Source organism: Artemia sp. Qi Xiang Cuo, chromosome 6, assembly GCF_049724085.1.
Source record: "Artemia sp. Qi Xiang Cuo chromosome 6, ASM4972408v1, whole genome shotgun sequence".
In the NCBI taxonomy this organism is placed as follows: domain Eukaryota; kingdom Metazoa; phylum Arthropoda; class Branchiopoda; order Anostraca; family Artemiidae; genus Artemia; species Artemia sp. Qi Xiang Cuo.
The window spans coordinates 21,967,068-21,983,992 of record NC_142799.1 but is presented as its reverse complement, the minus strand read 5'-3'; the positions used below and the strand labels follow the sequence as shown (position 1 = coordinate 21,983,992).

The following is a 16,925-nucleotide window of genomic DNA, read 5'->3' as shown; positions in this document are numbered from 1 at the left end:
GTGTGTATTAATACTCACTATTAAGAAATTAGATATTTTTCATGTAGGTAATTTAAATAAAATCCTATTTGTTAGACTCTTTTCTCAAAAACAACTGATTTGTTTGTTATTTTTTAGCAAAAAGATATTTAATTTGTGTGTATTAATCCTCATTTTTAATAAATTAGATCGTTTTCATGTAGATAATGTTACTAAACTCCCATTTGTTTTACTCTTTTCTTAAAAAGATCTGTTTGATTTGGTATTTTTTAGCAAAAAGATATTTAACTTGTGGGTATTAATCCTCACTTTTAAGAAAGTAGACCGTTTTCATGTAGTTAATGTTACTAAACTCCTATTTGTTTTAATCTTTTCTTAAAAAGAACTATGTGATTGGATATTTTTTAGCAAAGAGATATTTAATTTGTGGGTATTAATCCTCACTTTTAAGAAAGTAGACCTTTTTCATGTAGGTAATGTTACTAAACTCCCATTTGTTTTACTCTTTTCTTAAAAAGAACTGTGTGATTGGGTATACTTTAGCAAAATGATATTTAATTTGTTGGTATTAATCCTCGCTTTTAAGAAAGTAGATCGTTTTCATGTAGATAATGTTACTAAACTCCTATTTGTTTTACTCTTTTCTTAAAAAGAACTGTTTGATTTGGTATTTTTTAGCAAAAAGATATTTAATTTGTGGGTATTAATCCTCATTTTTAAGAAAGTAGATCGTTTTCATGTAGGTAATGTTACTAAACTCCTATTTGTTTTACTCTTTTCTTAAAAAGAACTGTTTGATTTGGTATTTTTTAGCAAAGAGATATTTAATTTGTGGGTATTAATCCTCACTTTTAAGAAAGTAGATCGTTTTCATGTAGGTAATGTTACTAAACTCACATTTGTTTTACTCTTTTCTTAAAAAGAACTGTTTGATTTGGTATTTTTTAGCAAAGAGATATTTAATTTGTGGGTATTAATCCTCACTTTTAAGAAAGTAGATCGTTTTCATGTAGTTAATGTTACTAAACTCCTATTTGTTTTACTCTTTTCTTAAAAAGAACTGTTTGATTTGGTATTTTTTAGCAAAGAGATATTTAATTTGTGGGTATTAATCCTCACTTTTAAGAAAGTAGATCGTTTTCATGTAGATAATGTTACTAAACTCTTATTTGTTTTACTCTTTTCTTAAAAACAACTGTTTTATTTGGTATTTTTTAGAAAAAAGATATTTAACTTGTGGGTATTAATCCTCACTTTTAAGAAAGTAGATCGTTTTCATGTAGATAATGTTACTAAACTCCTATTTGTTTTACTCTTTTCTTAAAAAGAACTGTTTGATTTGGTATTTTTTTAGCAAAAAGATATTTAATTTGTGGGTATTAATCCTCACTTTTAAGAAAGTAGATCGTTTTCATGTAGGTAATGTTACTAAACTCATATTTGTTTTACTCTTTTCTTAAAAAGAACTGTTTGATTTGGTATTTTTTAGCAAAGAGATATTTAATTTGTGGGTATTAATCCTCACTTTTAAGAAAGTAGATCGTTTTCATGTAGGTAATGTTACTAAACTCCTATTTGTTTTACTCTTTTCTTAAAAAGAACTGTTTTATTTGGTATTTTTTTAGCAAAAAAAATAAATTTTAATTTGTGGGTATTAATACTCACTTTTAAGAAAGTAGATCGTTTTTCATATAGATAATGTTACAAAAATTCTGTTTGTTTTACTCTTTTCTTAAAAAGAACTGTTTGATTTGGTATTTTTTAGCAAAAAGATATTTAATTTGTGGGTATTAATCCTCACTTTTAAGAAACTATATCGTTTTCATTTAGATACTTTTACTAAACTCCTATTTTTTTTACTCTTTTCTTAAAAATAACTGTTTGATTTGGTATTTTTTAGCAAAAAGATATTTAATTTTTGGGTATTAATCCTCGCTTTTAATAAAGTAGATCGTTTTCATGTAGATAATGTTACTGAACTCCGATTTGTTTTACTCTTTTCTTAAAAAGAACTGTTTGATTTCGTATTTTTTAGCAAAAAGATATTTAATTTGTGGGTATTAATCCTCACTTTTAAGAAAGTAGATCGTTTTCATGTAGATAATGTTACTAAACTCCAATTTGTTTTACTCTTTTCTTAAAAAGAACTGTTTGATTTGGTATTTTTTTAGCAAAAAAAAGAAATTTTAATTTGTGGGTATTAATACTCACTTTTAAGAAAGTAGATCGTTTTTCATATAGATAATGTTACAAAAATCCTGTTTGTTTTACTCTTTTCTTAAAAAGAACTGTTTGATTTGGTACTTTTTAGCAAAAAGATATTTAATTTGTGGGTATTAATCCTCACTTTTAAGAAAGTAGATCGTTTTCATGTAGGTAATGTTACTAAACTCCTATTTGTTTTACTCTTTTCTTAAAAAGAACTGTTTGATTTGGTATTTTTTAGCAAAAAGATATTTAATTTGTGGGTATTAATCCTCACTTCTAAGAAAGTAGATCGTTTTCATGTAGATAATGTTACTGAACTCCTATTTGTTTTACTCTTTTCTTAAAAAGAACTGTTTGATTTGGTATTTTTTAGCAAAAAAAAAGATATTTAATTTGTGGGTATTAATCCTCGCTTTTAAGAAACTAGATCGTTTTCATGTAGATAATGTTACTAAACTCCTATTTGTTTTACTCTTTTCTTAAAAAGAACTGTTTGATTTGGTATTTTTTAGCAAAAAAAAAGATATTTAATTTGTTGGTATTAATCCTCATTTTTAAGAAAGTAGATCGTTTTCATGTAGATAATGTTACTAAACTACTCGTTGTTTTACTATTTTCTTAAAAAGAAATGATTGATTCGTTATTTTTTAGCAAAGATATATTTAATTTGTGGGTATTAATACTCACTTTTAAGAAAGTAGATAGTTTTCATGTAGATAATGTTACTAAACTCCTATTTGTTTTACTCTTTCAAACAGTTCGTGGTAACGAACTGTAAGTAAGGAGCGACCCGGCTCAATGGTAACCGAAACTCTAAAAAACGGGACTTTGATACCAAAAGATACATCAAAAGAATCAGATTTTAATTCTGATTTCAAATATATAAGTTTCATTAAGTTTAATCTTACCCATCAAAAGTTACGTTCCTGAGAAAATTTGGCTGATTTTCGAAAAAAGGGGGAAAGACCCCCTAAAAGTTATATAACCTTAATGAAAATCCCACCATAAAATTCAGAGTATCATACAACCCCGTTGTTTTGGTTTCAATCTCCTATCTACAAAAGTGTGGAATTTTCCATTTTTTGCCGTAAGAAAGATCATGGGTGCGGGTTGAGTTGGTTGTTTGTTTTTTTTTTTTTTTTTTTTTCCCCAGGGGTGATCGTATCGACCCAGTGGTCCTAAAACATCGTGGGAGGGCTCATTGGAACGCAAATTAAAAGTTATAGTGCCCTTTTTAAGTGACCAAAAAAATGGAGGGCAACTAGGCCCCCTCCCACGCTCATTTTTTCCCCGAAGTCACCCGATCAAAGTTTTGAGATAGCCATTTTGTTCAGCATGGTCGAAAATATGATAAAAATGTCTTTTAGGATGACTTGATCCCCCAAAGTCCCCAGGGGGAGGGCTGAAAGTTATGAACTTTACTCAATGTTAACATATAGTCTTGGTTTTTGGGAAGTAGACAGACTTTGTCCGAGGTGCTGTGGTCGGGGAGGGGGGGGAAGGCGCGGGTCGGGGGCAATATGGAAGGATCTTTCCATGAAGGAAGTTTTCATGGGGGAAGGGACATTGCTATGAAGGGGGCACCGGATTTCCCAGCATTATTAAAGAAAAAGATCAGAAATTAAATAAAAAAAAAACAAGTTTTTCAACTGGTCAAATGATTGTGATTAAGAGGTCAATTTAAAAGAACGGAAAAAAAATTTGAGCTATAGTTCAAAGAACAGGGTATTGACTAGGGGGGAAACCCCCTAATATACGTGTTAAAAATTTAGGAATATAGAAGTTCGTTACGTAAATTAATTCTAAGTTACGTATATTTATTACTAATAAAAACGTTCGTAAATAAAATTAAACAAGTTTCGAGAAAGCCATTTAACCAAATAAAAATAAATTAATATTCAATTTTTTTTTTAATTATGAATGTTAGGTGAGCAAAAATAAAAACATTCATTAATTAAAAAACATTCAAAAATTAAATAAAAAAAAAGTTTTTTTTACTTAAAGTAAGGAACGACGTTAAAGCTTAAAACGAGCAGAAATTATTCCGTATATGAAGGGGCTGTCCCCTCCTCAATGCCTCGCTATTTACGCTAAATTTTGACTTTCTCACAACTATATTTTTTTAAAAAATAAAAAAAAATTATCGTAAATAGAGAGGCGGTGAGGAGGGGACAGCCCCCTTCAAATAATGAATAATTTATGTTCGTTTTAAGTTTTAACGTCGTTCCTTACTTTCAGTTAAAAAAACTTGTTTTTTTTATTTAATTCTTAAAAAGAACTGTTTGATTTGGTATTTTTTAGCAAAGAGATATTTAATTTGTGTTTATTAATACTCTCTTTTAAGAAACTATATCGTTTTCTTGGAGGTAATTTTACTGAACTCCTATTTGTTTGACTCTTTTCTCAAAAACAACAGTTTTATTTTTTACTTTTTAGCAAAAAGATATTTAATTTTTGTGTATTAATCATCAATATTAATAAAGTAGATAGTTTTCATGTAGATAATTTTAATAAACTCCTATTTGTTTTACTCTTTTCTTAAAAAGAACTGTTTGATTTGGTATTTTTTAGCAAAAAGATATTTAATTTGTGGGTATTAATCCTCACTTTTAAGAAAGTAGATCGTTTTCATGTAGATAATGTTACTAAACTCATAGTTGTTTTACTCTTTTCTTAAAAAGAACTGTTTGATTTGTTATTTTTTATAAAAAAGATATTTAACTTGTGGGTATTAATCATCACTTTTAAGAAAGTAGATCGTTTTCATGTAGGTAATGTTACTAAACTCCCATTTGTTTTACTCTTTTCTTAAAAAGAACTGTTTGATGTGGTATTTTTTAGCAAATAGATATTTAATTTGTGGGTATTAATCCTCACTTTTAAGAAAGTAGATCGTTTTCATGTAGGTAATGTTACTAAACTCCTATTTGTTTTACTCTTTTCTTAAAAAGAACTGTTTGATTTGGTATTTTTTTAGCAAAAAAAATAAATTTTAATTTGTGGGTATTAATAATCACTTTTAATAAAGTATATAGTTTTTCATGTAGATAATGTTACAAAAAACCTGTTTGTTTTACTCTTTTCTTAAAAAGAACTGTTTGATTGGGTATTTTTTAGCAAAAAGATATTTAATTTGTGGGTATTAATCCTCACTTTTAAGAAAGTAGATCGTTTTCATGTAGATAATGTTACTAAACTCCTATTTGTTTTACTCTTTTCTTAAAAAGAACTGTTTGATTTGGTATTTTTTAGCAAAAAGATATTTAATTTGTGGGTATTAATCCTCACTTTTAAGAAAGTAGACCGTTTTCATGTAGGTAATGTTACTAAACTCCGATTTGTTTTACTCTTTTCTTAAAAAGAACTGTTTGATTGGATATTTTTTATCAAAAAGATATTTAATTTGTGGGTATTAATCCTCACTTTTAAGAAAGTAGATCGTTTTCATGTAGATAATGTTACTAAACTCCAATTTGTTTTACTCTTTTCTTAAAAAGAAATGTTTGATTTGGTATTTTTTTAGAAAAAAAAGGAAATTTTAATTTGTGGGTATTAATACTCACTTTTAAGAAAGTAGATCGTTTTTCATATAGATAATGTTACAAAAATACTGTTTGTTTTACTCTTTTCTTAAAAAGAACTGTTTGATTTGGTATTTTTTAGCAAAAAGATATTTAATTTGTGGGTATTAATCCTCACTTTTAAGAAAGTAGATCGTTTTCATGTAGGTAATGTTACTAAACTCCGATTTGTTTTACTCTTTTCTTAAAAAGAACTGTTTGATTGGATATTTTTTAGCAAAAAGATATTTAATTTGTGGGTATTAATCCTCACTTTTAAGAAACTAGATCGTTTTCATGTAGATAATGTTACTAAACTCTTATTTGTTTTACTCTTTTCTCAAAAAGAACTGTTTGATTGGGTATTTTTTAGAAAAAAGATATTTAATTTGTGGGTATTAATCCTCACTTTTAAGAAACTAGATCGTTTTCATGTAGATAATGTTACTAAACTCATCTTTGTTTGACTCTTTTCTCAAAATGAACTTATTTATTGGGTATTTTTTAGCAAAAAGATATTTAATTTGTGGGTATTAATCCTCACTTTTAAGAAAGTAGATCGTTTTCATGTAGATAATGTTACTAAACTCCTATTTGTTTTACTCTTTTCTTAAAAAGAACTTTTTTATTTGGTACTTTTTAGCAAAAAGATATTTAATTTGTGGGTATTAATCCTCACTTTTAATAAAGTAGACCGTTTTCATGTAGATAATGTTACTAAACTCCTATTTGTTTTACTCTTTTCTTAAAATGAACTGTTTGATTGGGTATTTTTTAGCAAATAGATATTTAATTTGTGGGTATTAATCCTCACTTTTAAGAATGTAGATCGTTTTCATGTAGATAATGTTACTAAACTACTATATGTTTTAATCTTTTCTTAAAAATAACTTTTTGATTGGGTACTTTTTAGAAAAAAAATATTTAATTTGTGGGTATTAATCCTCACTTTTAAGAAAGTAGATCGTTTTCATGTAGTTAATGTTACTAAACTCCTATTTGTTTTACTCTTTTCTTAAAAAGAACTGTTTGATTGGATATTTTTTAGCAAAAAGATATTTAACTTGTGGGTATTAATCCTCACTTTTAAGAAAGTAGATCGTTTTCATGTAGGTAATGTTACTAAACTCCTATTTTTTTTACTCTTTTCTTAAAAAGAACTGTTTGATTTGGTATTTTTTAGCAAAAAGATATTTAATTTGTGGGTATTAATGCTCACTTTTAAGAAAGTAGATCGTTTTCATGTAGATAATGTTACTAAACTCCTATTTGTTTTACTCTTTCAAACAGTTCGTGGTAACGAACTGTAAGTAAGGAGCGACCCGGCTCAATGGTAACCGAAACTCTAAAAAACGGGATTTTGATACCAATAGATACATCAAAAGAATCAGATTTTAATTCTGATTTCAAATATATAAGTTTCATTAAGTTTAATCTTACCCATCAAAAGTTACGTGCCTGAGAAAATTTGGCTGATTTTCGAAAAAAGGGGGAAAGACCCCTAAAAGTTATAGAACCTTAATGAAAATCACACCATCATATTCAGCGTATTAGAGAACCATACTGGATAGGTTTCAATCACCTATCTACAAAAATGTGGAAGTTTCCATTTTTTGCCAGAAGAAAGATCACGGATGCGTGGGGAGGGAGGGGGGTGTTTTTGGTTTTTTTTTTTTTTATTTCCCGGGAATTTCTTATTGAATCATTGATCCGATAATATTGCGATAGCGCTAAGTCGAACTTAGAAGTACTTGTGCTCTTTTTTGGTGACCCACAATAATGTAGCACAGATATACCATCTTCCGCACTCATTTTTTCCAAACATCATCTGAGCAAAAGTTTAAGATAGCTATTTTGTTCAACATGGTTGAAAATATGATAAAAATGTCTTTTAGGATGACTTGATCCCCCAAAGTCCCCAGGGGAGGGCTGAAAGTTATGAACTTTACTCAATGTTAACAAATAGTATTGGTTATTGGGAAGTATACAGACTTTTTCAGAGGAGATTTTTTCTGGTAGGTGGGGGAAGGAGAGGGTCGGGGGCTATATGGAAGGATCTTTCCATGATGGAAGTTTTCATGGGGGAAGGGACATTGCTATGACGGGGGTGCCGGATTTCCCAGCATTATTAAAGAAAAAGATCACGAATTAAATAAAAAAAAAACAAGTTTTTCAACTGATCAACTGATTGTGATTAAGAGGTCATTTTTAAAGAACTGGAAAAAAAATTCGAACTATAGTTTAAAGAGCAGGGTATTGACTAGGGGGCGAACCCCCTAATATACGTGTTAAAAATTTATGAATATAGAAGGTCGTTACGTAAGTTAATTCTAAGTTACGTATATTTATTACTAATAAAAACGTTCGTAAATAAAATTAAACAAGTTTCGAGAAAGCCATTTAACCAAATATAATATTCAAATTTTGTTTTAATTATTCATGTACGGTGAGCCAAAATCAAAACCTGCATTAATTCAAAATCGTTCAAAAATTAAATAAAAAAAACAAGTTTTTTTAACTGAAAGTAAGGAACGACGTTAAAACTTAAAACGAACAGAAATTATTCCGTATATGAAGGGGCTGTCCCCTCCTCAACGCCTCGCTCTTTACGCTAAAGTTTGACTTTCTCACAACTCTATTTTTTAAACAATAAAAAAACTTTAGCGTAAAGAGCGAGGCGTTGAGGAGGACAGCCCCCTTCATATACGGAATAATTTCTGTTCGTTTTAAGTTTTAACGTCGTTCCTTACTTTCAGTTAAAAAAACTTGTTTGTTTTACTCTTAATTCTTAAAAAGAACTGTTTGATTTGGTATTTTTTATCAAACAAAGATATTTTAATTTGTGGGTATTAATCCTCACTTTTAAGAAAGTAGATCGTTTTCATGTAGATAATGTTACTAAACTCCCATTTGTTTTACTCTTTTCTTAAAAAGAACTGTTTGATTTGGTATTTTTTAGCAAAAAGATATTTTAATTTGTGGGTATTAATCCTCACTTTTAAGAAAGTAGATCGTTTTCATGTAGATAATGTTACTAAACTCCCATTTGTTTTACTCTTTTCTTAAAAAGAACTGTTTGATTTGGTATTTTTTAGCAAACAAAGATATTTTAATCTGTGGGTATTAATCCTCACTTTTAAGAAAGTAGATCGTTTTCATGTAGATAATGTTACTGAACTCATTGTTTTACTCTTTTCTTAAAAAGAACTGTTTGATTTGGTATTTTTTAGCAAACAAAGATATTTTAATTTGTGGGTATTAATCCTCACTTTTAAGAAAGTAGATCGTTTTCATGTAGATAATGTTACTAAACTCCTGTTTGTTTACTCTTTTCTTAAAGAACTGTCTGATTTGGTGTTTTTGGCAAAGAAGGGTGTTTTAATTTGTGGGTATTAATCCTTACTTTTAAGAAATGTCACTATTACTGCATAAAGTTGAGTCTGTTAATTTCTCCAACGCCAAAACTTAAAAAAAAAATGGATACAGTCAGATTGGCTTCTGAACAGTTCACTACTTTGTTCAGAATTGATTTCTATTTAAACCAATTATCCAAGACAAGCGACAACACTTCACAAATTGTCGATTAGTCAATAATTAAAGAGATCCATCTCTACCTCTCTTAGAATCCTTTCTGGTTTAGTGAGAGAAATCTGAAACCTTTTTTGGAAGAAGTAAATTTCCAACTTTTTCGCGCAATCAATGAAATGAATCACTGACTGTTCTGCATGATGCTTCAATTCTTCTTTGTCACACCTCGGAGTGGATGTGTCATCACAAGACAGGATATTCAGCACTCCCTATAAAAGGAACAAAAAATAGAATAATTACTACACACTACTCAGCTTTTTTCATTACATGCTCTATTAAATTAGATTTTAGAGAATGTTTATTTTGTACAGTGATAAAGTTTGGAGCATTGAAGCTGCTATTTGAAATTGAAATACTTACAACATACAACCAAAAGTCTACTAAAAAAAAAACTATATGTTGTATTATTTACTTTTTCAAGCGTAAATTATGAGTTTTTTCAAACGAAAGTAAAGAGCAACATTAAAACTAAAATGAACAGAAATCATTCTGAATTCAAGGGGGACTGCCCCCCCTCCTGCCACACAACCCCTGCTCTTTATGCTAGAGTTTTACTAGGACTTTACGGAAAGTATTTTTGAGTGCAGCAAATACTGTCACAAGTAATTACAAACTTGTTTATCTACTGATAAACACGTTTAAAAACATTCGAATGGATTTTTCTTCAAGCAAATACATATCAATAAACCCTTCAATTGTTAAGGCATTGTAAAAACTGCTTTTTTTCATTACAATGGTCCTTTTGTTTGAGGCATTTGTTTTTGAAATATTTGGGGCAAAAAGTCAAACTTAAGCGTTAAGAGCAGGGAGTTGAGAAAAGGGCATCACCCCTCACATGCGAAATAATTTCTGTTCACCCCTCCCCACATTTTCCAATACGATTTAGACCCCCCCCCCCTTTTTTCCAATACAGTTTAATTTTCGCATTATAAGTTGATATTTCGTTAAAAAGGGCTTATTTAGCGAATTTGTTTCCCAAAATAAAATAAGTATTACAAGGTAAAATTTCATTTCCTCAAAAAGAAGCTTTAACCCCTCCAGCACTCATACATTGGCTACGTCAAAATTTTCCCTTGGCAGCGTTTTGGCCCTCTGTTGGCCGAAATTATTATTTTACGCAATTAAACAGTAGGTAGCACCACTTTTTCATGGCGCAATCTTTTTTTTTTTTAAAGGGCTCTAGAATTTACTATTCCTGTTCGAATGAGCCTTCTTCCAAGATTCTAGGACCATTTATTTGATACAATTACCCCTAGGAAATAAAATATAAACACACATCGGCGATCATCCTTCACAGGAAAAATGCAAAACTTTGCATTTGAATAGGATTTCACAGAATTGGAAACAAAGCAATAGGTTTCTCTTATATGCTAAATTTTACGATAATTTTACGACATAAAGTTCATCAACGCTACCCCCATTTTTTTTCAAATAGCTTTGAATAAGCAACTTTAAACTTCAAGAATTCTGTATATTTCGGATCATTATAACAAGCCACTTCGTTTTATATATATATATCGTAATCGATTTTTTTTTAGTTTGGGTTTCTACTAGAACAAGTTGCTCCTTAATTACGTGTTACTAATTAGTAATTTTTGTACCAATTGCTTTAGGATACTATTTTACAAAAACCATAATTATGAGTATTTTCGAATTCTTTCCAACCCGGCAATTATTGCCATAGGCTAGATTAGTTCGAACGTCACTAGTAGCAGTCAAGTAATTGTAGATTGTGATAGGGCGTATCCAACTGGATCGAGGTTCGGCCCTCAAAGACCCATTGCCTCCACACCCAGGCAGATGAGCTTCCAGAGTCAAACACTTGACCCCCACCCAAAGCCAGGACTTGGGTCATGGCAAGACCGGGATTTGAATCTGCACCCCAAAGGACACAGGATTGCAAGTCTAGTATATTATCCACAAGGCTAGGTGGCTCAAGGAGTATTGCAGCAACTGTCCTGTAGCAACTATATACAAACAATGCATTTTTAGATTTGACTATATTATATGCCTGCAAAAAGTTCACAATTTCAGGTTCCAAAATAGAATATTTTGTTTCTTTATAAAGTTAATTTGTAATTGCCTCAATCAAAATATGGTCTTCTTTGTTTAGTCTTAAACATGAAGGTAAGAATATCGTTGTTCATTATCCGATTACAAATCTGCCAAATATTATATCCTCATTGTCAGATCTTTGAAGGTTTAGATTCCTTATCCAAGTTTTGGGTAATTTATTTTTCTGCAGTCCAATGAGAAAAGACAATTTTACTATCCATTGATAGGTGAAAATCATCTTCATTCACCTACTGAATTACTATTAGAAATTTGCTTTAATTTTTTTATTGAATACATGCAACAAACATGCAAAAATATGAAAAATTTCCCATTTTTAAACAAGTGTAGATCATTCTAACAGAAAAGTTCAAGCAATATCAGAATTTGGGCTTGGTGAATGGCCTGCAACTATTCTAGCTTGAAACTATTGAATCCAATGAGATCCATGTATTGCCCTTTCAGAGCTAGTAACAGCTGTAGTAGTCACACGTTTCACATGGAATACAACCTTAAACCAACTATTCTATTCCAAAGAAAGGCTCTCAATAGAATGGAACTTCTAATCGGTTTTGCCTTTCTTCAAATTAAAAAAAAAAAAAATAGGAATTGGGAGTTGTTTTTGATTAAAAAGTGTTAAGGAAAGCTGGGCAGAAAAACTTGAGAAAGTGTTAAACCATGATTCCATTCAGAAGCTTACCTGAAATGCTTCATCAAAATCAATTGCTAAAGAACTACTGCTTGAACTCATCTTCTATATCAGAAAAAATGCCTTCCTCTGTCTTAAACTTGTTGCACCTGAAAAAAAAAGAATGAAAGAAAAAAAACATAGATCACAGCAATTTCTCCTAAGAGCAATGAATTAATATCAATTGATCGATTTAAGTTGATTAGAAATAGATTAGAGCTTTCCAAAGGACCTATAAACATAAAAGTGCCTATAACATAAAAAAGTGCCTATAAGCATAATTTTTTTTTTAATACACAAAAATTACGTCACCCATAAAGAAACTCCCTGGGACTCCTCTTAAGAGTCTGACCTGCATGCATCTGACCATTGCTCAATATTAAAAGATGGGTAGGAAAGACAGTTCCACAATTGATGCATGATATGTTTTCTGTCGAAAGATCTAATCTTATTACAATGATGAGCAAAAGAACAGCCTTAGAGCTTCTAGGACCTCTGCAAAGCTTTTGGATAATCTATTTTCAAATGTACCTTTTAAACCACCAGGAGGGTGTACGGCGTGTACCGCCCCCCCCCCCAGAAAATAGCCCCCATGGAAAATAAGGATTTCCAAGTTTGAGAATTTTATTTGAGTTTTTTTTTCCGTAGAGGCAAGGAATTTTGGTACTTGTGTATTATAGGGCCTACGCCACTCACTCAAGTTTACACTGTGTAAAACTCGAGAACAAACCGGTTTCTTTGTTAGTTTCTTTCAGCTTAGCGTGAGACAAGACAAAGACAAATGACAAAATAGATGGGAAATACAAAAAACTGGGCTTTATATTTGCACATAGAGGGGGGGGGGGTAAATTATTTGGAAGTTTGAAGTCAGAAAATAATTCTTATAATCTTATCTAACACATTTTGCTTCCTGACCCGCTATACTTTACCACCACCCTCACCCCCCCCCAAATATGCAAATATATAGCCCAAATTTGTTTCTAAAGTAAGAAAGAAACTAACAAAAAAAACGGTCTGTTCTCGAGTTTTACACATCGTAAACTTGAGTGAGTGGCGTATAGTACACAAGTACCGGATTTTTTCACGGAGAGAGAGCCGGATTTCCTTGTATTATTTAAAAACAATCGGAAATCAAATTAAAAAAACAAGTGACACAAGTACCAGATGTTTTCATGGAGAGAGAGCCGGATTTCCTGGCATTATATAAAAATTATCAGAAATTAAAATAAAAAAAAAAACAAGTTTTTTTAACTGAAAATAAGGAGCAACATCAAACTTAAAACAAAGAGAAATTATTACATATACGAAAGGAGTTGCTCCTTCCACAAGACCTTACTCTTTACGCTAAAGTTTTGACATTTTGTCCTAATTCTTTAAGAACGATTCCTGAAACACAATGGCTGTTTATTTAGAATAATAAGCTTTGTTTTAAAATTAAAAAAAAACTTAGGCGTAAAGATCGAGGTCTTGAGGAAGAGGCAACCCCTTTCAAATTTGTAATAATTTCTGTTTGTTTTAAGTTTGCACCTTACTTTGCTCCTTACTTTCAGTTGATAAAAAAACTTTTTTTTAAATTTAATTTATGATTTCTTTTTATAAATAATACCAGAAATCTGGCTCTCTCTCCATTAAAAATTCTGGTACTTGTGTATTATATGCCACTCACTCAAGTTTATGATGTGTAAAGCTTGAGAACAAAACGGTTTCTTCATTAATTTCTTTGTTACTATAAAAACAAATTTGGGCTATATATTTGCATATTAGGGGAGGCGGTAAGGTATAGTGGGTCTGCATACAAAATGTGTTAGGTAAAATTATTCTGCATATTATGAGCTAAGAATTGTTTTCTGACTTCAAACTGTCCAAATACTTTACCCCCCCCCCTTATGTGCAAATATGTAGCCCAAATTATATATTTACCATCTATTCTGTTGCTTGTCTCATGCTAAGCTGAAAGAAAGTAATGAAGAAACTGATTTGTTCTCAAGTTTTACACAGCATAAACTTGAGTGAGTGGCATGCAATACACAAGCACCAAAATTCCTTCCCCCTATGGAAAATAAAAAAAGCTCAAATAAAATTCTCAAATTTGGAAAGCATTATTTTCCACGGTGGGGGGGGAGGTATTTTCCTTGGAAGATCTTTTTCCGGGGGGGGGGGGTAAAAGCCTAGAACCCACCAGGAGTTCTTGTAAATGTTTATTCTGGTCACTTAGTGTTGTTGCTGAATTTGCAGTATTTACCCGTAAGTGATAAATTTTAGAATTGAGCATAAGACATGTAAGTGTCTTTTTTCTGTGTTTGTCTATTATTTATACATATTTTACACTAGGTTACAAATAAATCACTATTTTATTAAGTTTGAGAAAATCTTCCATCTCTACTGATGTGAACAATGCCAGTTGCCCTAAGCATATATCACTTAAGTGCAAAATTTCAACAAAGGAAATTTGTTACTATGAAGTCCAGGGTAGATCAAAGTTACATACAATATACACTGGCAACACAGGCTACACAGTTGGAAAAGTTTTGAGCCATCCTTCTACTTGTGTAAGGCTTTGGAAGAGAATGGTGGATTTATATTTTTGAAACTGAAGAAAAGAATCAACAGCATATCTTTAAAAATCACATTTTCCTAAAAAAAGGAATAATATGGTACAATACCCAATTATAAAAATTAATTTTATTGTTTACATAGCCCCTTGAAAAACTCCATTACCTTTTTTTTATTGAAAGGTAGTGCAGTAACTCTTGTTAATTTTATTTGTGCATATTCTAAGAACAAAGCAGCTACACTGTGTGCTAGGATTTAATTTTTTGCATCTAGTTTTTTCAAATCTGGTGACAATTATCACATTAAATTGTATTTTCTAGCAACTAAGTTTATATAAACATGAAGATAGTAGAAGGAAGTGTTGACAAAGGTTGTTCTGCAGTTTATTTGCAAATTGCAAATAAACTGCAGTTTATTCACTTCATATGTATAAACAGGACAGTTGAGTATCAAAAAACACTTCATCAGCAAGGAATGTTGGAGGGTTAAGTAAGGCAGAGGGCTAAGGCAATGTAACCTCTGTAGTTTAAACCCACTTGATATACATCATACATCTAAAGGATGGCCATTATCAAGTGGTTTTAAGCCACACAGCTTTTATTATCTTTGAGACCAAGAGACATTATCTTTAACAAGCCAAATAGCAGACATTATAGAACCATAGCCTAATCAATGTCTAGGCCCTGTAAAGGATCTGATTCATTAATAACAATACCTTCAATATCAAGCAAAGCAGAAAATTATTCATTGTAGCCCTGTTAAATATATCAAGCTCTGTTTCAGATACATTTACACCAAAGCCAATAAACATACAAAGTGCAACAATCTTAGCAAGGTTATCCTGTAAACTGGAAACAGAAAAGTTAAGTAGAAGTAAGTCATCAGCACATGGCAAATAACAGATATTAAACCTAAGGTTGAAAGTTCCCTTTAGCTTTCTAGTGGCTGTGGGCTATATGTGGTGTACTTGAAAGCAGAAGGGTTTCAAAAAGAGCCCTGACTTAAACTTTAAGCAGAAGTACATCTGCCAAAAGCACCAGATAATTATTTTGCATATATGCACCTAATAGAATGTGGATACTATACCAAAACTGTAAAAGGGACACTATCTAAGGATCAACACTGTAATCCAGAAGTATTAACAATACTTGAGGATTCAAAATACCATAAAAAGCAGCAGGAATATAAACACAGAAAGATCTTTCACAGAAGCTCTGAGCATAATTATCCAAATAATGCAGTGAGCTGTGGCATAGTCAATATAAGTTTGCAACCCAAGCTGGTTGCTTCACACTATACATTTTTAAGCAATTAATATAATGACAGTTATTCAAGAACATTACTAAATAAGCTTGATGCTGTAATTGGTCTATACAAATGGCACAAGGTCATATCCTTATTTTTCTTTGATATATTAGTTGGAATCTCAACACAGAAATTGCTTGGAACAATCCTTTGCAAAAAAAAAAGAAAGAATGAAAAAGAAAAGCCAGGTGATCCATCAATAGATCAGATGCATTTTTGATGGATAAAGTATAGTGAGGCTGCATGCAAAGTGTGTTAGCTACAATTAGCCTATTCTGTATGTTCGGCTATGAACTATGAATTGTTTTCTTCTCTACAGGTCCTTCTCTAGGTATATATCATTTGGGCTATACATTTGCACATTAGGGGGGAGCACTGTAGCACAGCTGAATGCAGCATCATCTTTGAGGGTCCAAAAAAGACTTGAAGTTGAATTTTGGAGTGATATGACTACTATCTTCAGAAAGAGCTTAAAAAGGCATCAAGTGGTATGTTCACCTCATTTTTAGGTCAATAACGTAAATCCCCTTTTACCTAAAAAAGCACAAAATAAGGAACCTAATTTTAGCCTACCTAAAATTTCTATTTTAAAAATATGTTTATTTTAGAAGAGCAACTCTCCTAAAGTATTACCAATACACTAAATTACTGCTTTATGTTAAAGCTGATAGACCCAGCCTAATTAGTGTTTTGTATTCATGCCTGAAACTAAGGCTGAGTCCAAACAAAAATCACACAATTTAGTTAGAGAAATAAGACCTATTTTTGAACTTCCACTAACTTATGCTCTTAATTTAAATTTATTTTCGATAAGAGTCATCTGTTCTGCTTACAATGTAATACAAACATTTTGCACTATTTTTCGGCAAGTCAACCTAAAACTGAAACGAAGAAGATACAAATTAAATCATGCGCAATGGAACGTTTCGGGCTCCTACGACGTCAGGAAAGTTGATAAAGTTGTCAACAAAGACAATCTTTCACGTGTGACT

At 30.9% G+C, this 16,925-nt stretch overlaps 1 protein-coding gene across 1 annotated transcript in view; it reads right to left on the bottom strand.

The window, feature by feature from the left end:
- The window catches only part of MED28 (mediator complex subunit 28), a 47,146-nt gene extending 30,426 nt beyond the window's left edge, over positions 1–16,720 (bottom strand). The window contains exons 1-3 of the mRNA XM_089090081.1: positions 16,693–16,720; positions 12,088–12,185; positions 9,362–9,544 (exon numbers count right to left, since the gene is read on the bottom strand). Coding sequence (XP_088946207.1) covers positions 9,362–9,544; positions 12,088–12,138 — 234 coding nt within the window. The 5' untranslated portion in view covers positions 12,139–12,185; positions 16,693–16,720. The remainder of the gene's footprint in view (positions 1–9,361; positions 9,545–12,087; positions 12,186–16,692) is intronic.
- Positions 16,721–16,925: the final 205 nt, after the last annotated feature.